The sequence below is a fragment of the Trachypithecus francoisi genome, unplaced genomic scaffold (assembly GCF_009764315.1).
Source record: "Trachypithecus francoisi isolate TF-2019V2 unplaced genomic scaffold, Tfra_2.0 Lachesis_group0, whole genome shotgun sequence".
NCBI classification, from domain to species: Eukaryota; Metazoa; Chordata; class Mammalia; order Primates; family Cercopithecidae; genus Trachypithecus; species Trachypithecus francoisi.
In genome coordinates, this window is record NW_022681453.1 from 77,075,731 (window position 1) to 77,098,228 (window position 22,498).

The following is a 22,498-nucleotide window of genomic DNA, read 5'->3' on the forward strand; positions in this document are numbered from 1 at the left end:
CGGGAATAGCCAAGCCAGTTTCCCACTGCCCTGAGGTAACAACTGTCTGGCAGGACGGGAGAGGAGGGACTGAGAGCTGCTATCATTTACTTGTTTAGCTGCCAGCCCAACTTTACCCAGAAACTTTCATCCTGAAACTGTTGTGCCTCCCTTTGACTAATTCAAGGGAGATATTTTTTTCATGCTACCCTTAACTGAAAGACACTAAGAGCAAGTTTTCTAAATTATTGTTATAATTATTACTATGTGTTTTTAGATAGAAGTCTCCCTCTGTTGCCCAGGTTGGAGTGGCACAATCTCGGCTGGCTGCAACCTCCGCCTCCCGGGTTCAAGCGATTCTCCTGTCTCAGCCTCCCAAGTAGCTGGGATTACAGGTGCGTGCCACCACGCCTGGCTAATTTTTGTATTTTTAGCAGAGGTGGGGTTTTGCCACGTTGGTCAGGCTGGTCTTGAACTCCTGACCTCAGGTGATCCGACCGCCTCCGCCTCCCAAAGTTCTGGGATTACAGGCATGAGCCATTGTGCCGGCAAGTTTCATGAATTAAACAAAACTCAATTACTCAGAACTCTTAGAGTGAAAGGTTTTGACAGAATGTAAAGACTTCATCTGAAGTAAGGACCGTGAAGGCACAACTGACATACTGTCAGTAGTAACTGAATATTTCTCACGAGCAAACAAGCACTCAGGAGAAACCATTAGATCTAAGTTGGCCCCACATTTTTATAACAGCTAAAGGACTTGGCAGTTTGTCCCCCTAGACTGTAAGCCACTTGTGGGTAAAGACTGAGTCTCATTGGTGTTGTGTAATTCTCTGGGTGTTTTTCATGAGAAAAAATCCCACATTTTTTTCTTTGGTTCATTTCTTCATTCAACAGATATTTACTGAGTGTTTATGCCAACTACTGGACTGAGGAGGAATAAAATACAGTTCTTGCATTGAAAACAGATTGATAAATTGACTCAAGTATATTAAATAAAGCAATTCTGGGTACATGGGATGATGATCTTTGTCCCTGTGGGAAATTGATTAGAAGCTATGCAGGAAATGACAACTCAAATAATACATGTATTGAGAAAAATCTCCTACCGGCTGCTGCCTGGACTAATGAAAATTTAATTACGTAGGAGATATATGGGTGGTTTGCCTGAAAAAGACTTAGTGATCAGTCGTTGAAGGTCTAGGAGAGAGTCCTCTGAAAACAGAAAACCAGGAGCTTCAGGAGAGCAGCAGGTTTAGGAAGAGACAAGGGAAGGGCTAAGGCAGGTCTTGTTGCTGCATGGAATCGTCAGCTGAAGAAACTCAAAAGACAGCAGCACTGTCTTGGGACACTTGGAGCTTAGGGGAAGAGTTTAGAGCAGGGAAATTGACAGAAGAATTATGGAAGTCACCACTGGTATCTTGGGGAGCACCCATAAGGCTAGTTCCAACCTCAGACTAAGGGAACAGAGTCCCAAACGGAAACCATGTAACTTTTTCCATGGCTGGAATGGCTCTAAGGAAGATGTTGGTTTGATATGCAAAGCTTGAAACAATTCTAAAGATGTACATTTGCCTGTCTTTTTTTAAACACTGTGTTTTACAAATCTTCTGTACCCAAAGAGTCCCTCATATTATAACAGAGTAGCTGGTGTGCTTTAAGTAAATGATTGGGCCCATGGTTCTAGAGAGGATACAATGGCAAAGAGAGGGGCCACAGTAGGGCATAGAAGTGTCCAGAAATCCAGAGGAAGTCTTCAGAGAAAAAATGCTTGATCTCCTCAGGGGTGACAGTGGAAATCAGCTCAACCCCGCATTGACTAAGTTCCTACTTATATTACAGTTCATTTTTTCAACAACTTTTTTTTTTTTTTTTAAATTTTGAGATGGAGTCTCACTCATTCTGTGGTCAGGCTGAAGCGTAGTGGTGTGATCTCGGCTTACTGCAACCTCCGACTCCCTGGTTCTCCTGCCTCAGCCTCCCAGGTAGCTAGGATTACAGGCATGCGCCTCCACAACCAGCTTATTTTTGTGTTTTTAGTAGAGATGGGGTTTTCACCATGTTAGCCAGGATGGTCTCGATCTCCTGATCTTGTGATCCGCCCACCTCAGCCTCTCAAAGAGCTGGGATTACAGGTGTGAGCCACCGTGCCGGGCCTCAACAACTTTTTAAGGGCCTATGTGTATAGCTGAGACACAAAAATAAGTGATATATGACAATTTGGTTTAGTAACAAAGTTAAACTTGTAAACAATAAATGCCAGATGTCATGCTAAAATTATGCATGAAGTACTCAGGTTGGTACAATAATACCTGGAGGAGGGTGTTAAAGAATTAGGGGAAAGGTTTATAAATGAGAGATGATTTTGTCTTGAAAGACGAGTAGGTGTTTGCAAGGTGGATGGAGTGAGGCAAGAGGGGTAGGGAATGTTGCTTTCAAAAGAAGTGTATTTAAGGTGAAAATTTTCCAGTAGTAATAAAACAGGGTTAAAGAGAAGAGAAACATAGAAAGAAAAATGAGGCTAGAATGTCAGGCAGGCTCCAGATCATAAAATGGTGTGTTTGCAAGTGCCCATGGTTAAATTTTCAGGAATTTCAAGAGACAGATGCTAAACTCAGTCATTTTTAGCAATTAGGTTATGTTAACTTACTCTTAAATAAATTATATTGCAAAGAAAAGTTACTCAAAATGAACCACTTCCTGATTTATTTTGCTACATTTTACTGTTACCGATGTTGAGGATATTTGCGTTTGTTGTCTCTATATGGTGTAAATACTATGTGATGGTGCGCTACTGGGCATTTTCTCCCAGCTTTGCATTCAGAGATGTCATGATGTAGTTTTAAACCAGCCAGGGCAGGAATATTTATGCTGTGAATGTTAGCAAATGCTACAAATCAGGGCTTCCACCCCACCACCAAAAGCCAGTTGTTAAACTGGCTTTCAGCAACTGGTTTTTGGTTGTTAAACCAGCCTTGCATGGACTCACACATCATGCAAGAGGTTGAGCTTTTTCATAGAGAGAATGATCAATCTGATTTGGGTAAAGGAAAAGGAGACAGTCAGAATGACTCACAAGTTTGACTTGTAAAACAGAAGCAATGGTGGCGCCATTTATTTTAAGAGGACTCATAGGTGGGGAGATACATAAAGCAGAAAAGACAATAAGGTTTGGATTTACTGCATTTGGGAAGCCCATGGTCCATCCCAGTGTATGAGGCAGTTGGGTTTATGGGTCTGGAGCTCAAGAGTCTAGATTGTAGGTGTATAGTTGAGTCACCTGCAAGCAGGTAGTAGTTTAAACCACGAAAATGGGTGATGTTGCTTAAGGTGAATAAGTAGCAAGAGAAGATTGCCAAGGCCAGAACTCAAGGAGTGTTAACATTATAAGGTGAGCAAGGAAGAGGAGCCAGTAAAGGAGTTGACATAGCAGAATCAGAGATGTCTGAGGACAAACAATGTGAAAATTCAGCTTCTGACCTCAGTTGTCCTTTGAGAGAAGGAAGCTAGGATATAAACTGAGAATTTCAAAGCAGCAAGTGGTACCAAAAAGGCATCGATAGAGTACTGTTCACAAGAGCGCCCAGAGGACCCAGCAACAAACTTCCTGAAAAAGAGAGATGGGGATGAGTAAGGAAAGGCTTCAGAGAAACTGACTCCTGAGCTTCTTCTTCAGCAGAAGTTTATCTACCTGCAAAGCCCTGAAAGCCTAGGAAAAGGGGAAGACAAAATGGGAAAGTATATTTTCCCCAAAAGATACTTTAGGTTAAAAAAAATTGCTTGCAATTTTCTAGAAATATTCTTGAAATATACCAAAGCATCACATTTTTTTCATCCAACCATTACACATACTCCACAATTGTTTCTAAACTAAGAAGTTACTTGAGATCTATATTTAGAGGATCTTAAAAAGGTATATTGAAATTCCACCCACCTCAACCCCAGAATATAAGAATTCTTTAGATTTAACTGTTCCAAATTTAATGAGTATTTGACATATTTGCTTTGGGGACTATCCTTGGAATAGTTACATGGCAAGTAATTCTTTCAGCTTTCTATCTCCATACTTTATAAAACTCAGTGTTGCCCAGAGCTTTTTTCTTCTCCTCCTCCAGAGACGCTTCTATATTGGCTGTTTGGAGAATGGTGTACTGTTTAGATTTGTATCTGGAAATGCCTCTAATCTCAACAGATGTAGCAAAAGCGAAATATATTACATGGCTTCACTTAGCCTTCCTTTCAAATGGTATTTCCCTTATCCCTTTCTGTTGTGCATACTGAGATTTAGAGGGGTCGTGCCACTTATTTTAAATAATGACCAAGTTCCAGGGGCTAAGGCACTCAAGGGCTGCCAGCTATTCCTGCATTTTACACGTCATTAAATACATGGGATGGAATGGTTCCAGAAAGGAGCTTTGGGGAAAACTAGAAAAAACAAATAATTAACAGTGCACTAAAATACACTAGATCTCATGGATGCAAACTCATTTGGAATTTGTGATGTTAACCTCTGCAAAGCTAGATTAAATTTTAAAAGATTTTCCTACCTTTAGATCATAAAGGTTCTTTCTCCTATTTTGTTTTAAACCATTAGCATTTGAAAGAATACCGTACAACATTCCTATTTGGCATCCTGAGGTCAGGAAGGTCAAATCCAGTTAGTTTAGCTTTAGAAGCCCTACCCACTTCCTTGCCTCCACTTGCCTTTCTATGCCTTCACAGATTGTGTCCATCAGTCTCTGACCGGACTGTGTTCTGTACCTAATAAAAAGCAAAAAGATAGTGCCTCCTGTGTCATTGTTCTAAATGTATTGTGCTTATTGACACCTTACACCCTATTATCTAGGTTTATGTTATTTTACAGAAGAGACTGAGACTCAGTAAGGTTAATTGCTCACAGAGCTGGTAAATGGTAATCCAGCATTAAAAACCAAGTTCGTCTCTGACCTTAACCATTATGCTATACTGTCTCTACATATGTATTATGAATCTCTAATCATATGATTTTGCACAGAAAACCATGATTGGCAAGGGCCCTTGCCTTCATGTTCCTAACAAGCCTCACACCTAGCAACGTCTAGGCAAAGTAAGTCCTTGAATAGCCAGTGCCATCTTCTATCCACCCACTCCAACACCAGAGACAGTGGCACTCATAGATGATTTCTTTGTGGTTTGTAATTTTTGTCCAGTATAAAAGATAACCCATGGATTGTAGTTTAATTGCCCCACAGGACATAAACCAGTTTTGTATCTGTGGAGAGGCCCTCAACACCATCCCCAAATTTGAAGATTTTCTAGGAAGACTTATAAGACTCCACATACAGTTCTGCTCATGGCCATGATTTATTACAGTTAAAGGATACAAAGCAAAATCAGCAAAGGAAAAAAGACACATGCGGTGAAGTCAGGGGAAACGAAGTGCAAGCTTCCAAGAATCCTCTGCCAGTGGAATCACAGATGAGCTTAATTCTCCCAGCAACCAGTTGTAACAGCACTTGTGAAACACTGTCAACCAGAAGAGCTTGTTAGAGACTGAGTGCCTGCGGTTTTTACTGGGAGCCGGTCACAAAGGGTAGTCTCTGCCTGGCACATACCAAAATTCCAGACTCCCAGAAGGAAAGCAGGTGTTCAGGAGAAAATACATTGTTTTACAGTTTAGATATAGTAAGCTACTTTGATCAGTTCTGGGAATGGTGGAAGCCCCCTGAACTCCAAGTTCCCAGATGCCAATCAAGGGCCAACCTTGTAAAGCAGGTCTTAAGGATAAGTACTCAGGTCGGCTTCATTAACACTTTTTTCTGCTCAGCAATTTTATCTCAACATTTTTTCTTCAATGCCCATAAATACTCGGTTTCTTGAACTGTACTTTGAACCAGGTTTACTATCTACTGGTTTCCTCATTAATGAGTTAAGTCTTCGACACATGCTCATTTTATATACATGTATATATATGAGTCATGTTGTCAACTTAAAAGGTTTGACAGATAATAACCTAATCAAGCTAAATAAAATCCAATCAAAATTAATAAATAAAAAACATTAACTCAATAATATCAAGGCTTAATCTCCATCTCACTTTAGTTACTTAGGAAAGAAAAAAAAGCAACCTTTACACTAGCATTTCACACTTTCTTACTGACTTCAGAAAGTCTTCTGATTTAGGTGGCAACCACGTGCCTAGTTGTACTTAGGGCAATATTAATAAAATAATGAATGTTTCTATAAGTAATAACATATAAAGATCAATTTCCTCTTTAATTTTACCAATCAGAATATTAAAATGCTACATCATTGTTTTAGATGAAATTCCCCATTTAAATATATTACACATAAGTCAAAATTTAGAAACAGCTCCTCGTATCACTGTACAATTTTTGGCCTTTAAAAAAAGTAAAAGCTTAATTTTAAGTTTGAATATAATGTGCAGTTTATGTAACATGTATAATATATAATTATACTTTATACATTATATAAAGTATTATCCTTATTGTGAACTTTATTATGCTTCTGAAATTTCTCCATCATTTCAAATTTACTTCAATAAAAATTTCCCTATATTGTGTGAATTGCATTTTCAAAGTAGAAGTAATGTTACAAATTTCTGTCTATAATAAAAAACAAAATATTCAGGCTTTATTAATAATCCTATTTAGAAAAGGATGCAATTAAGAGCTGGAATAGCTAACATAAGCATAAGAAAGATAAACTTTTCTTGAATTAAAAAAAGGAAATACTTTAATGAAAAAAATAAAGGACAGAAGGAACGAGAAAATTTTCTAAACAGCAGCTGGTCCTTCTTCACAATATGCATTACTTGTGCAAATACATCATTAAATAATATCTGATATTTACAAAATAGAGGTAAGAGAAAAACCTAAAGTATCAGGATCTTTCATTTCTTATCCTCTTCCAATCTTCTGGATACATTAGTTTACATACCAACTAAACACGTGATACTAGTTAACTATAGTTGACAGCTTATCAATTAAGTCATCGATAGTGTAAACAAGAAGCTGAATGTCTGCTTTTTCCTTCATTTGGTGATCACTATGTTTTCGGAGGATGACATCCACATCTGTGCTGAGTACTCGATCAGCAACCTGCATTGATGTATGCCAAGGTACAATGTCATCCTTCATGCCATGGAGCAATCTTATAGGGCAGTTCACAGGAATTGGGCTATGTAACAAGCAGTGATGTTCAGCTTCTTTAATGAAACTGTACTGAACATTATAAACTCCTTCTTCAGAGTATTTTGATGGCATGCTCCACACACCTTTCATCTCTACTTCCTTTTTTAGCTATTGGAAACAGAAAGAAAAACAAAAGTATTTGTGATTTTAAGCAACATTAACATATGCAATAGTTTCAAGTAATCTAAAGAAAGTAGTTCTTGAATAAGAGGATAGAGATAACAAAAGCACAACAATAATAATAATCAATAATTACTATATGCCAGGTACTGTGATGGGTATTTTATACATATTATTCCATAAGATTCTGATAATAATTCTGTTATTATTCTGTTTTTACAAAAGAGGATAATATGGTTTAGATAAAAGAAATATTGTGCCCAACAGTTCAGGGCTAGGCTACTAACTATGGCTAAGACTCAAAACTTAAATTTGAATTTATCTAACTTTATCATACACTATCTTAAATCAGATGTTGCTTTACCCCAACTGAAAAGAAAAATGAAGGGTGAGAAAAGCAATACAATTTCTTGGAATCAGTCCAGGTATCATTCATGTTTAAATAAAATCAAATTTTAGAACAAACGTTGTCTAGATTTCAAAATTGTAAACCTAAAAGTGCTTAAAGGAGCTAAAATGGGTATGGCATAGGGGAAAAAGAGAAAGAATCAAACACAGAACTAAGAATAAAAAACTAAGAGTAATTACACTGAAACTATCATACATATACTCATGAAATTTTAGGCTGAATGTAAAGAAATATAGTTTTTCCTTCCAGAGTCCTACAAAAGAGAAAAAAATTTGATTTTTGTTCGGGATGACAAAGAAGTCTTCCACATACTTCCTGAAAGTCAAACAATAATATCCGTACATTTATTCCCTTAAAATGAAACATACACCTCCTTTGACTTTTTGAGAACTCCTATTTTTTACATAATTTATCTTAATTTTTCTTAAAAAATTAGAATTTTGTATAATGAGTAACATGCAGTCATTATAGAAAACATAATAATAATAGAAAAGAAATAAATCACCCATAATCCTATCTTATGGATAGAAAAACCATTAATATTGTGGCTTACTGTGGCACATATACACCATGGAATACTATGCAGCCATAAAAAAGGATGAGCTCGTGTCCTTTGTAGGGACATGGATGCAGCTGGAAACCATCATTCTCAGCAAACTATTGCAAGGACAGAAAACCAAACACCGCATGTTCTTACTCATAGGTGGGAATTGAACAACGAGATCACTTGGACACAGGAAGGGGAACATCACACACTGGGGCCTATTGTGTGTGGGGGAATAGCATTAGGAGATATACCTAATGTAAATGATGAGTTAATGGGTGCAGCACACCAACATGGCACATGTATACATGTGTAACAAACCTGCATGCTGTGCACATGTACCCTAGAACTTAAAGTATAATTAAAAAAAAAAAAATTGCGACTTATTTCCTTCCAGTATTTGTCTATATGTGTTTTGGTTTGTATGTAATATGTAAAATACATACATATTACACATTCATATAGTTTTCTATGCTGCTTTATTTAGTACATATATTTCTGGGTTTAAAAAATTATATGAAAAGGTTTTAAATGCTGCACAGCAGTCTACCATAATTGACTTAATTAGCTTGACCATCTCATACTGTGGTACTGTCATGAACACTTTTGAGCATAAAAGTTTATTTATATATAATAAATTGTTGGAAAGATGATCAGCTTAAAACTAAAAAAAAAATCAAGCTATGAATAGTTTTAAGACTCTTACAATTATATAACATGAAGGGCATTTCTAAAAAAATGGAAAGGACATCTTATCAAAAATTTTAAAAAACAAGGAAAGAAAAGCTACACATAATTGAAAAATTTAAAATTTCAACAAATATACTACGATTTTCCCATGTTTAAAATTGTTAATTTATTGCAAATATAAAAAGAAAAACAAGAACTTAAAAAATATGTATGACAAAATATAATCTATATGTACTTAGGCTTTTAATGTATTTTTAATTCCAAAAAGACTTAATAATTCAGTAAAAAAAAAACAAAACTGTACTTCTAAATGTCTCCAAATGATTTAAAATTAATGAAATTCTACAAAACTATAAAATGTATAAATCTATATTAATATCATGGCATTCTCTGTATTAAAACAACATATGAACCAAATATTTAAAGTAAAGATGATATTTAGCTATCCTCAACTACTCAGGATTGTTCCTGAATTTGTAAATACTTCAGCAGATAGAACTTAGTCCCACTGATTGTTAGCTGAAGTGAGGTTTTGCTAATTAAGGAGACACTGAATTAATAATAATAGTTTCATTTTATGCATCCCTGGCCCCCAGCTAGCTCTGTTACCTGCCACTGAATTGAATGAAAATGGTCCATCTGAAGAACAAAGTTAACTTTATAAAATGTATGTCTCAAATCCTCAAGAACAAAAAGTTCAGAAACAGCAAAGGCATTACCCAAAGAAAATGTAGAATATATTAAGTTCTACACCAACAAAACTTATTAAGGCAATGTGGTTCAGAAGCTTACATTCCAAACAGCTGTGCATCATGTCCGAGGCCCTCTAGTGTCCAAAGAAGTTGATAATGATTAGAGTCAGTTAAGAGGATGGTCAAGTTCTTACACAAGCAATGAGAAAAGCTGGGCTTAATATTCCCAGGGTTATAAAAGATAGTAAAAATCTCCACATCTGCTTCATTGACATTGTTAGGGCTGTTTATGTGGAGAAGAGATAGTGGTCTTAGTGTTGGTGCTCTTTCCTTATATATGCTTTTAAGTTAACCAAGGGCTCAACATGCTTCTGTTAACAACTGCTTATCAGATTAAGTATTAGCAAAAAATGCCTTGATTTGCAGATTATAAATCTTCTCAGTCACTTAGAAAGTATCTACCCTATCCTCACTCTGACTGATGTGAACACACACACACACACACACACACACACACACACAGAGAGAGAGAGAGAGATTGAGAAATGTACCAGGCACAGTGGCTTGTGTCTATAATCTGAGCACTTTGGGGGTCGAAGGCAGGAGAATCTCTTGAGCCAAGGAGTTCAAAACCAGCCTGGGCAACATGGCAAGACCTCATCTCTACAAAAAATACAAAAATCAGCCAGGCATAGTGGTGTACACCCATGGTCCCACTACTCAGGAGGCTGAGGTGGGAGGATCTCTTGAGTCTGGGAGGTCAAGGCTGCAGTAAGCAATGATTGCACCACTGCACTCCAGCCTGGGCAACAGAGATACCCTAAAAACCCCCAAACATAAAACCAAAACCAAAACAAATGTACACAGGTTTTGTCATTTACCAATAATTACAAAATACAATAAATCCCCCCAACCCCCCAAAATCAAAGCCTTTTCAATGTCATGTCTTTGAGATAATTTCCTACCCGAAAACTGTATTATTGAGTTGAGAGGATGGAGCAAGGAGGAGTCCACATTTAGATCCACCAAATGGCAATGGTGGGAAAAACATGAAGACATTGAGCAACTATGTATAAGAAACCACCAAGAAAGTCAACAAAATTCAGAAACAGGAGATAAGTTCAAGGAAGACCAGCTTTGTAATTTTAGCTCTGACAGGAAATAATCTAAGAAACCTGAATACACACACAATGCTATTTCTTAACGAGCTGAAAACAATGTGAACTAAGAATGAACTTAGTTAATAGATGGCACAGGTATTAATGCAGAACTTGAGGCAAATCAATGACATTCTACTATTCAACACTACATATGTTTTTTCTTTTTTTATTTCTGAATTTCCTTCTTCTCTTCCTCCATTCTCTAAAGCATTGTTCTCAAACTTTACAAGAGGTTTGTTAAAACACAGATTGCTGGGCCGCACCCCCAGTTTTTGATTCAGAGTAAAACCCAAGAATTCGGGCTTCTAACAAGTTCTCAGGTGCTGCTGCTGCTGCTACTAGCCTAGGGACCATATTTTTTAACTACTGCTCTGTTTTCTTTAATTTCTGTGTCTCTGTCACTCTGACTGACAATATCTGTCTGGAGAGTTCTGTTGAGAGGATCTGAGGCTGCTTTTAGGCTAAAACAAACAGAGTCAGCTCTCCATATTCATGGTTTCTGCATCCATGGATTCAACTAACTTTGGATCAAAAATACCTGGAAAAAAAAGATTACATCTGTATTGAACAGGTACAGACTTTTTTTCTCGTCAGTATTCCCTAAACGATAACAGTATAACAACAATTTACATAGCGCTTACATTGTACTAAGTATTTTAAGTAATCCAGAGATGACTTAGATTAGACAAGATTATGTGCAAATACTACACCATTTTTTTTCTCTGAGACTTGACCTTCTATGGACTTTGGTATCCGTGCGAGGTCTTGGAAGCAATCCCCTTCAGATACCAAGGGATGACTGTAGTTTCAGTTGATTAGCCCACTCTTAACATAGTCATAAGAATAGGCACTAGCCTAGGGACCACATGCCACAAAGTAAGAGGACCAAAAGGAGATCACGATGTATGATCCAAATAAGTAAATGTAATAATAAAGAAAATGTTGCTAAAAAAAAAAAAGACACTTCAAAGTTTGATTTTGTTAATGTGTCTCAAATATTTGGCAGAATGACTTGAAGAGACAGTGAAGAAAGGAAATCTTAAACAAGATGCCAAATAGTTAAAGGTAGAAAAAAGATTGTGTACAGAAAGGCAGCTAAGACAAAAGTTGGGCCAGCACAGTAAGTCAAAGGACTTATTGTTATCTTTCCCTCCTTCCCTCAAAGAAAGAGGGAGCAGAAGAAGTATAAGGGGTAAATATATTGAGGTGGCCAAAGTGACTTCTGACTTACCTCAACAGGAAGCTGATTAAACTTTGTCACTAAGGTATCTGCAGCTGTAGCTACACCAATAAGAGCCACGACCTTTTCTGGTCGTGCAATTGCAGCATGAAGCATAAGCCACCCCCCAAGGCTAGATCCAACAAGAATCTAAAAATAAAATAAAATATTAGGTCTTTAAGATAGAACAGGTTGTAAACATAAAACAAAATATGTACAATAAAAAATATATTGTTTTGTTTTTTTTTTTTTTTTGAGGCAGAGTCTCGCTCTGTCGCCCAGGCTGGAGTGCAGTGGCACGATCTCGGCTCACTGAAAGCTCCGCCTCCTGGGTTCACGCCATTCTCCTGCCTCAGCCTCCCGAGTAGCTGGGACTACAGGCGCCTGCTACCACGCCCGGCTAGTTTTTTGTATTTTTAGTAGAGATGGGGTTTCACTGTGTTAGCCAGGATGGTCTCGATCTCCTGACCTCGTGATCCGCCCGCCGCAGCCTCCCAAAGTGCTGGGATTACAGGCATGAGCCACCAAGACTGGCCTAAAAAATATATTGTTAGAAAGTAAAAATCATGGAATCATTTTAAATCAAATATCAAAATTGATTAAACATTTAAATTAAATAAAAACATTTTCATATCTAAAGAAATAGCTTAGGCTGGGTACAGTGGCTCACGCCTGTAATCCCAGCACTCTGGGAGGCCGAGGCGGGCGAATCACGAGGTCAGATCGAGACCACCCTGACTAACACGGTGAAACTCCATCTCTACTAAAAATACAAAAAATTAGCCAGGTGTGGTGGCGGGTGCCTGTAGTCCCAGCTACTTGGGAGGCTGAGGCAGGAGAATAGCGTGAACCCAGGAGGCAGAGCTTGCAGTGAGCCGAGATTGCGCCACTGTACTCCAGGCCAGGCTACAGTGTGGGACTCCCGCTCAAAAAAAAGAAACAGCTTAAATATGAGGTTATAGTAATTACCATCATACTTAACAAAAACAGTCACCTGTGGCCCATCAGCTAGGTCATCAATTATAGAAAGAACATCTTTTCTCCATTTCCCCAGTGTGCTTTCCTCCGAGTTACCATCTGAACTTCCAACTCCTGAGTAATCAAATCTGGAAAAAGGGGAAAAAATCTGTATCTAAATATCTATACATTTGCTTCTTTAATTTTTAAGAAAGATAGCACCTTCCTCATTACTATAATGCTTATAGCAAAACATCACAATCAATATGTATTTTAGCAAATTCTATTGGCTTATTCACTTTCAAATATCTCCTATGTCCAATCACTTTCTCACCTCCTCCACTGTTACCAGCCTGGTCCTAGTCACACTGTCTCAACTGAACTTAATGCAATAGTCTCTTAAAAAGTCTCCTGTTTGCATTTTCACACTCATAGCCTTTCCCTATAGAGTGATCCTTTTAAAACAAAATCATGTCTTGCAAACCCACCAAAGGCTTTCTATAATCTTTAAATCTAGAGTCCTTACCATACTTTAGTGCCTGATCACCTCTCTGATCTCATTTCTCATTGTTTTCTCTCCCTCCCTCCCTCCCAACTGTATCTTCACTTTCCTTCTTGAAGTTCCCGTCTCATCAGCTTTTCTCTCCACATGGCATACTCTCCTCCAGATAGCCCTTTAGATTGCTCCCTCACTTCATTCAGGCCTTTGGCTCAAATGTTACATCCTCAGAAAAGCCTCCCATGACCATTCAATTATTAAAACTGTGCTGCTTTCATCATTCTCTAATTCTTTACTCTGCTTCATTTTCTTCATAGCACTTATGACGACTTGAGATATATCTGATTATTTATGGTCTGTCTCCCACACTGGAATGAAAGCTCCACATGGGCACAAGCTTTGTTTCAATGCGTTCCTAGTGCCTAGATCAGTTCCTTGCAAGTGGTAGGTGCTTAGTGTATATTTAGCGAATTAATGGAAGGGAAGGAGACCAGAATAAAATTTATCATCACCAACCCATCCCTTTCTCCTTCCAACTTCCTAGTTGTCTAGGCTCAGTTATCTGTCTGATCTATGAATTTTACCTCTCTTTAAGGGTATCAAATCAATAAAAAATCACAGTGGTATAAAGTATCATACCACACCCACAATCTAGTCATACTGAACTAATCCTAATTCCCAGTTACATCCTTTTATACTTAGAGCCTTAGCATAGTGTTCTGCTGCCGAGAACAGCTTCCTCCCCAACCTAAATTCGTAGTCATCCTTGAAGTCATGTCACTTCCTCTGTGGAACTTCACTTGACATATATCCCCCATTTTAGTACCAGTCACTTTCTTTTGTATGTACTTAACACTTTTCATATTGTATTGTCATCAAGTTTGTTTTTAAACATTCACCTCCCTCTGACTAGAATGTCAGTTCCTTAAGAGCAGGCTGTTTTATTCAAGTTTGTTTTTCCAGGCTACGGAATACCGCCTGCCCTATACCATCACCATTCATTCTCATTTCTTCTTACGTTCATCCCTTTCTTTGCACTTTGGTAAGGCCAGTATCCTGGTGCAGGTGTTTATTTGTCATTTTAGACCTAGACTATCACAGTAGCCTTCTATCTTGTGTCTCTCTGACTCTGTCTTTAAACAGAGTCACTATATACATGTCAGTTTTTTTCTTTAACATTATATTGATATAGCATTACCTTCAGTGCTCCCTGTGATATACAACATAAACACTTAGTGCTTTGGCCTGTTTTTTTTGAACCATTATATTCTGGTCATTTCAGACTGATTTCACAATCAATTTTACAGTAATTTTTTTTTTTTTTTTACTACTAAATGTTACAGTAGTACTCACTTCATCAGGGAATACTACTGCTTTAGATAAATTGATGAACTTACTGTTCCTAAAATAAGTCTATGTTTTCTTATGTGTTTCACACCTCACATGTTGATTCCTTTATCTGGAATACCTTCTTCCATCATCTTCTTTACTGATACCTTTTCCCTTCTTTACTGATATTGTTTCCCAGAGCCTAGTTCAAATGAACTTTTTTGGTGGAATGGCTGGTACAGTAAGTAAGGGATTTACAAGAAATAGGAGGGAGAAGAAATTAAATTTTTCTTTAGGTTTGAAGTGAAACGATTTTGGATCCTTAGGAAATAGAACAGGGCAACTGGTGCAGTCTAAATCAGTTACTGTTTCCCCCTCAATCCAGGGTATGTAAGAGAAGGGTGGAAAGGGTGGAGGGAAAAAGGGAGAAAGACACCAACTAATTCCTTTTCTCTCTTCTTAGTTGGCAATTGGATATGGCTGAATGCGGCATCTTTTACAGTTAACTGCCTTCTAAATATATGGTGAGGATGCAAAATACCTGTATAGCTCTTTCATGAAGGAAAATATAAATATTTGGTCATACTAATAGGGTACCAGTAAAAAAAATATAGTTAACTCGCTGAACCCCAATCCAGACAAAGATAATCCAAACATATTCAGAACTTTAAAACTTTTAAATAATAGCACATCTCCACCTTAACAGCCTCAACAGTATGCGATGTAGTCCGTAATAAAAACTCTATTAAAAATAACTCTGAGAGAATACCAGCCTTAAAACCATATGTTATATTCCTGAAATCCGAATCAGTCTTATTTTAGGCATGGTGATAGGATCTTAATAAAACATTTTCATATAGTCATATGTTTTGTTTCTTGTGTAATAAAACTATTTCATCATTGAAGATCTAAATTTTACAGCAAAAAATCCCAACAAAGGCAACCTGAAAAATTAGAGAAGACAAAATCTCTTATAATAAAGTACAATCAATAGTTAACAATAATTACACTGTGATGAACTTCGATAAGAGCAAATAAAATGGAACTGTTCAAACTAAAAATTTGTAGTGAAGCACTATTCTTTATGACGGTATACTCATACAGGATCCAAAATGCAGAAAACCCACATTATGTCTTATAGGGAGATAGGAACTGGTTATAACTCTCATAGTCTCAAAGCTGAAATTCAAGAACTGGTAAAATGGTGATTTCTTGATTCAAATTTATTCAGTGGCAAAAAAGAAAAGTGACAACAATATTTTTGATATTATGATGTTCTGCTCAGGACAGTTTCCCTTCTTGGACAGCACTTCCCTCCTACCCAAATCCGAATTCATTCTTCAATGTTCTTTTATCTATTTCAATCCCACTGTCTCTAACTTTATGCAATTAAGGATATTGTTCTTTTGACACAATCACATTCTGATGAGTATTTCTGCCCAATTTCTCACATGTATTTTATCTTGGGTTTCCCCACTCTGAATGAAAGGTCCTCATAAGCAAGTACAATATTTTATAATTCTTTGTTATTATGCAACACTCAGTAGAGTGCTTGAGAATCTATTTCCAAAAAGTACTCTAATCTTCAGAATAAGTCAGAACAGATTTTAAAAGAGTTCTGAGCATGAAAATACAATAATTCAGTTAGTTTGGTAAAAGAAATAAGATTAAATCCATATAATTGACATAAATGCTAATATATTGAACAGGTAGTCTGAAAGTTTTATATATAGCTGTATTTTCTAGAATTATTGAATGAATGTTAGTGAGTCACTCTTCTAAAAATTTAGATGGATAGATTTTTAGGCTGTTAGTGCTAGAAAATAACTCAGAAGTTATCTCTAGTCCAACCAACCTCCTTTTGATGACAAACTTAGGTCCAATGCTTATTAACTTACTTGTCATAGTTATTGCTAGAATTTATTCTAGAACCCTTGTTTCTTGAATTCCAGGCTGATCTTCTTCTTATGAAATCATACCATCTCTTCTGGACAGTAGATACTAAACATATGACTGCTATAGGTAGACCTTATCCAGTATGAAAAATTAGGAATTATACAATCAAGCTTGAGTTAAATACCACTTATCCCTATTTATGCTTATACATATTTAGATTACAGGAAAGGGAAGAGAAAACTCAGCAGAAATTTGCATTATATAATACTTTTAAATACATGAATTACTTTCAGATAAACAGAGATCAAATAAAGTCCTTAAGTCCCCAGTGGAAAATGATAGTATAAGAGACTGTATGAAAGCCAACTAGTATATCTGTTTGTTGTCACATACATTATTGCCTCTGAAGAGCTTAGTTACCACTACTTCCCTTAAGACGTCCTTTCCTGCCAGGGTTGTCAGCTGGCACAAAGGCCTTTAAAAAAGGTCTTTTAAAGGTTGCTTTAAAAATTAACCTAAATCGGCCGGGCGCGGTGGCTCAAGCCTGTAATCCCAGCACTTTGGGAGGCTGAGACGGGTGGATCACGAGGTCGGAGATCGAGACCATCCTGGCTAACACGGTGAAACCCCGTCTCTAATAAAAAATACAAAAAGCTAGCCGGCGAGGTGGCGGGCGCCTGTAGTCCCAGCTACTTGGGAGGCTGAGGCAGGAGAATGGCGTAAACCTGGGAGGCGGAGCTTGCAGTGAGCTGAGATCCGGCCACTGCACTCCAGCCCGGGCGACAGAGCGAGACTCCGTCTCAAAAAAAAAAAAAAAAAAAATTAACCTAAATCACAAGATGCAAGTTTACAGACCATTAAAATAATTTATAAAAATGCTGGCATTTACTTCAAATGATTAGAACAGAAGTAATTCTCCATTGTAATGCTAACAGTAGTAATATTTTCTCAGTAATGTGTTGTTCCTACCTTATGCAGGCGTGACCTAGAGATTTGCAAAACTCCTCAATCGCCAATGCTTTTGTACCATTCATATAAGAAAGATAGCCAGGGATGAAGACAATTCCTGGACTTTTGCCTTTTAGCTTCTTATAAGCCAGGTTTGGAAGGTCTGGTCGATTAAGGAATGAGAGTGACGTCTTTTGTCTACAAGCTAAACAAAGTACACAAAAAGTAAACTATGGTTTGTAAATTCAGTCTTTGGAAAACCATATATATTTTCGATCTTAACTTTCTTATCTCAATGAACTGATGTTAAATACTATTTCCATTTAATAGAAAAAACAAGAACAGACTCAAAGTACTAAGTTAGTAAGTCTGTACATGAGATCTTCAGTTTTAAAATCATGCCAACATCAGTAACTTCTTTGAGCGAAGTCCAATCTTCATTCTTCCAAAATACACAATGAGGTAGGAATTTCAAGGCAACAAAAGACAGAGACTAATCGAAAAACATTTTCCTGTTGCTGCTTTATCACCTGTCCTAAACAGTATCAATTAACATTCAGATTTACCTGCAATAGTTTCAGTCCTCTCTTATGAGATTTTTGGTTTTGTTTTTAAATTTATTTTTTGCTTGATAAGTTTCACATACCCTATTTTTTTTCCTCTTTTTTTTTTTTTTTTTTTTGAGACAGGGTCTCACCTTGTCACTCAGGCTGGATGCAGTGGTGCAATCCTAGCTTACGGCAGCCTGGACTTCCTCGACTTCCCAGGCTCAAGCCATTGTCCCGCCTCAGCCTCCCCAGTAGCTTCACTACACACATGTACCACCACACTTGGTTAATTTTTGTATTTTTTGTGGAGACAGGGTCTCACTATGTTGCCCAGACTGGTCTCCAACTCCTGGACTCAAGTGATCCTCCCACCTTGGCCTCCCAGTGCTGAAATTACAGGTGTGAGCCACCATGCCTGGCCTTGCATCCCCCACTTTCTTGGGGGTCAGGGAAGAAACAGGTTTGGTCTGCCCTTGGAAAATTGTTTCAAAGGAGGAGGTGCTGTGCCCTTTTAATTACTGACTCCCATCCACCTGCCCGCCCATCTGCCCACCTCAACCAAGAAATCATGAGCCGTGGTGACAACTCATAATTTCATTATCAGCTGAAGTGGGTTCAATGAGCAGTTTCTTTAAAAATAACATATGATAATATCGTTTTTGGAAAGAGATTTCTTGTAGACCTATGCAATCACTTTGCGTTTTATTTGTTGGTTTGGTTTTCTGTAAATGGTACACACAGATTTTAGTGTAATCTAAGTGCAACAGTACAATTGGCGAACTTTATAAGATTATTCTATTTCACCGTTTTTCAAATTTTCCCCCATTATAAAATCCATACTTGCTCTTAAGTAACAAGCAGATATTTTTTTAAAAGAGTCATTTATAATCCCACCTCTTCTTTCCAAAGACACTAGGTTTGTGTACTTCCTTAGAGTCTTTGGCCTAACAAATTTTCTTTTTTCATATTAAATGAAGCCGTCCTCCACTTTGAAAATTTCTCGGTCTTGAGAATCCATGTGTGCTGCTAAAGCTTTCCCCATTTTGTAATTAAGAAGTTGATTTTTTAAAGATGTAATTGAAGGTCTTAAAGTTATCCTTTTTTACATAAAAGCTTGTTTTAAAGTATAGAGAAATATGCCAAATTTAAAACTTTTGGTAAGGGTCAGTTACGTTGATCCATTGATATTCATTTCGATCTACTCAGCTGAGCACTAAAAAAAATTCTTACTATCCTCTTCCAGAAATCACCTCTCGAAACATAATTTCCCCCTGAGATGATTACAATTTACTTAATGTAAGTTCTAAGAAGACTGATTCATATAATTATATCCATAAATCATTTTTGAACATAAGGATTAGTTCAAAGCCTGGTGCGTAAGTGCTCAATGAATGTCTGCTAAACATACGAAATAATATTATACTCTGGTGAATGAACTGACACACTACACTTTGCTAGGAGTATTTGCATGTGTAACATGCCTTTTGGTTGCGTACAATTAAATGCAAGTTAAACTGATTATAAAAGTTTAACTATTGGATACAAAAATCTTCATATTAAAGATCTCTGCCATGACATTAATTACCACTTCAACCACCACGCATCATCTGACAGCTAGCTGCGTGGCAATGGTGTCAACAACACACAAAGCCAAAAAAAAAAAAAAGACTCTAATTCAAAGACTATATATACATACACGAGGTTCTCTGATTTTTGGCTCAAATTCTAGTTTCCTTTGTGCAATAATGATTATGGTTCTTTTCACTGAGTGGGTGCAGCAAGAAGACAAAACTAGAAATTAGGCTTATGAGGGCGTCTACACTTTTACAAAGAACATGCCTCACATTATTAGGTTTCCTCAGGTCAAAGGAGAGTCGGTCTAAGCATTTCAGGAGTCGCAATCTACAAACTCCTAGAAGTAACTAATAATAATGCATTAAACGCATATTTTAATTTTTTCTAGTGTTGGCGTTTAATGCAGGGGAGGCAGACAGCGAGCAGGAGCTCTTTAAACTGCACAGTGTAAAACGCCGGCGAGGGCCCGGGATGCCCAGAATGCCGCAGGGCCGCGGCAGAGCTCTCCTAACAGCCTTCACCATAAGTCTACAAAGGCCTAGAACTGGGGTGCTGAGAAAGGGGAAACAGCATTTTTGAACCAGGCGCCAAAGACGCACTGCACAGGCACAGGAACTGACGGAACCCGAGGCGTTCGAAAGAACGCATCCTACTCCCGCCTTTCGGACACTGACCTGGGAGCCACCGTGGCGCCCGCTGAGGTATCAGTGCAAGCAGCGCGCCAAGGCCACGGTGGGGACCGACGGGGGCGGCTGCCCAGCCCCAGCTCCGATAAGGTACCCAGGCCGCCACCGAGGCCAAGCGCGCAACCGCCATCTTCCTAGTTGTCCCAGCACCCTGCAGTATCCCACAGACGCGCACAAGACGCAACGGAGCCGAGGCCGCGCATGCGCTTCAGGCTGGAAGACGGAACTTGCCGGTTTCAGCTTGCGAAGAACGCGCATGCGCAGCGCGTCGTGGCTCTTTCCTTTGGACTGTTGGTTTTAGTAGTACCGGGATTTGGCTTGGGGCCTTTGGGATGTTTTGAGTGGCGTCGGGAGGCTGCCCTATCAGCGGGCTGATAAATACTACAGGGCTGGAAGCTCAGAAAGCAACCCTATCCAACGGTCCTAGATGGGAAACCGTCTCCTGCCGAGGACACCAGGCTTGCTGCATCACCTGCAATCCCGCCGACCGCGTGACAGTTTTAACCTGTACTGGAAATGCTCCCAAGATCTGACATGAATCTCGCCTTTTTAACCTGGAATTACCATCCCGCTCTAGATCTAGATGCCCGATTAATGAAATATTGAATTATCTTAGCCCCTTCCTCGTGCTGTATGCAAAAATAAATTTCACTAAAAAAATGATTTCAACGGAAGAATACAACTGAGAGGATTAAATAAATTTTAGGAGAATATTATATAATCCGGGGACAGAAGGGACTTTCTTAACCAAGATTTCAAAACCCCGACATCATAAATAAAATATATACTTGTATACGAATTTAAACTTTTTGAATGCAAAAGACATCTTAAGAGCTTAGAAAAATGTATTTTGTAGCATAGATACATTAATACTCCTATTCAGCCTGCTCCTAGAAATAAAAAAAAATTCCAATAAAATTGGCCAACAGCTATAAATAGGCACTCCATATAAGGAAACATGATGCTCAAACTCACTAAATGAAAAACTGGAATTTAAAAAATGCCTTTTTCCCCCATTCACTTGGCAAAAAAGAAATAATTGGCAAGAATGCTAGACACTGGCACTTATGTATGATTGCTAGGAAGGTGAATTGCTAAAATTTGTTGTCAAGTAACATGGCCACATCTACAATTTTAAAATATGCATCCATTCTAGTGCCTTTTAACGTGGTGGCACCAGTTTTTGATTATCCTATAGAAAACAACACTAGTTCTTAAGACTGCATATTATCTACTACACCGTTTTTAGAGGCAAAGAGAAGAAAAAAATAGGAATGGCTAACAATAGAAAAACAGTTGAATAAACTGTAGTACAATGGTTTCCAGACTCCAGCTCTGAAATACCTTTCAAACTAATTCCTGGGGGCCTCAAGCATCAACCATGAAGTTTTATGTAGTAGCTTCCTATTTAAAAGTTATGGTGGCTTGTATAATACTTTGAGTATATATAAGATAGTAAAGTAACATTTATTATCCTGGTTATAAATTTGGGGTGCAGTAATTGGTACCAGAATTAAAGGCAAAGTTTGCATATAGTGAATTCAGCATGTCTTTGGAGTCGTGAGAACCTGGACTGTTGGCACAGTCTGGAACAGTTAGATAAATAAAGACTGAATAGATCTCTTTCTTGAGAGGTGGGATGCCTGTCTACTAAGGACATACAGTTAAGGACAGCAACTGGATTTCAGGACATACTCCAAAAGATGTTGAGCTGTGTTGCCCATTCTCCATTAGACCTGTTGTAGACTCTAAGGGACTAAATCACTAAGGTGATGCCTAGGTGATGCATGCCATTTCATCATCCCTTATATCTCTTTTTGTTTTTTTGTTGGCGTATTTTTTTTTTTTTTGAAATAGAGTCTCACTCTTGTCACCCAGCCTGGAGTGCAATGGGGCGTCTTGGCTCACTGCAACCTTGGCCTCCTGGGTTCAAGTGATTCTCCTGCCTCAGCCTCCCGAATAGCTGGGATTACAGGCACCCGCCACCATGCCTGGTTAATTTTTGTATTTTTCATAGAGACGGGGTTTCACCATGTTGGCCAGGCTGGTCTCGA

General features: G+C 38.0%; 1 protein-coding gene across 1 annotated transcript; it reads right to left on the reverse strand.

Moving 5' to 3' along the window:
• Nucleotides 1–5,303: 5,303 nt before the first annotated feature.
• Nucleotides 5,304–20,719, reverse strand: ABHD10 (abhydrolase domain containing 10, depalmitoylase). Its single transcript, XM_033211339.1, has 5 exons — nucleotides 20,433–20,719; nucleotides 17,657–17,840; nucleotides 13,001–13,112; nucleotides 12,019–12,156; nucleotides 5,304–7,280 (listed from the first exon to the last, which is right to left on the reverse strand). Exons 1-5 carry the CDS (start codon nucleotides 20,572–20,574, stop codon nucleotides 6,936–6,938), a joined length of 921 nt encoding a protein of 306 aa, XP_033067230.1. The 5' UTR covers nucleotides 20,575–20,719; the 3' UTR covers nucleotides 5,304–6,935.
• Between the last annotated feature and the right edge of the window lie 1,779 nt (nucleotides 20,720–22,498).

Coding starts and splice junctions, on each gene's coding strand:
- ABHD10 (XM_033211339.1), bottom strand. CDS start 20,574: ATGGCGGTTGCGCGCTTGGCCTCGGTGGCGGCCTGGGTACCTTATCGG. Junction 17,841..20,432: donor GGCGCCACGGTGGCTCCCAG/GTCAGTGTCCGA, acceptor TACTTTGTTTAG/CTTGTAGACAAAAGACGTCA. Junction 7,281..12,018: donor TTAATCAGCTTCCTGTTGAG/GTAAGTCAGAAG, acceptor TGTTTCCAATAG/CTAAAAAAGGAAGTAGAGAT.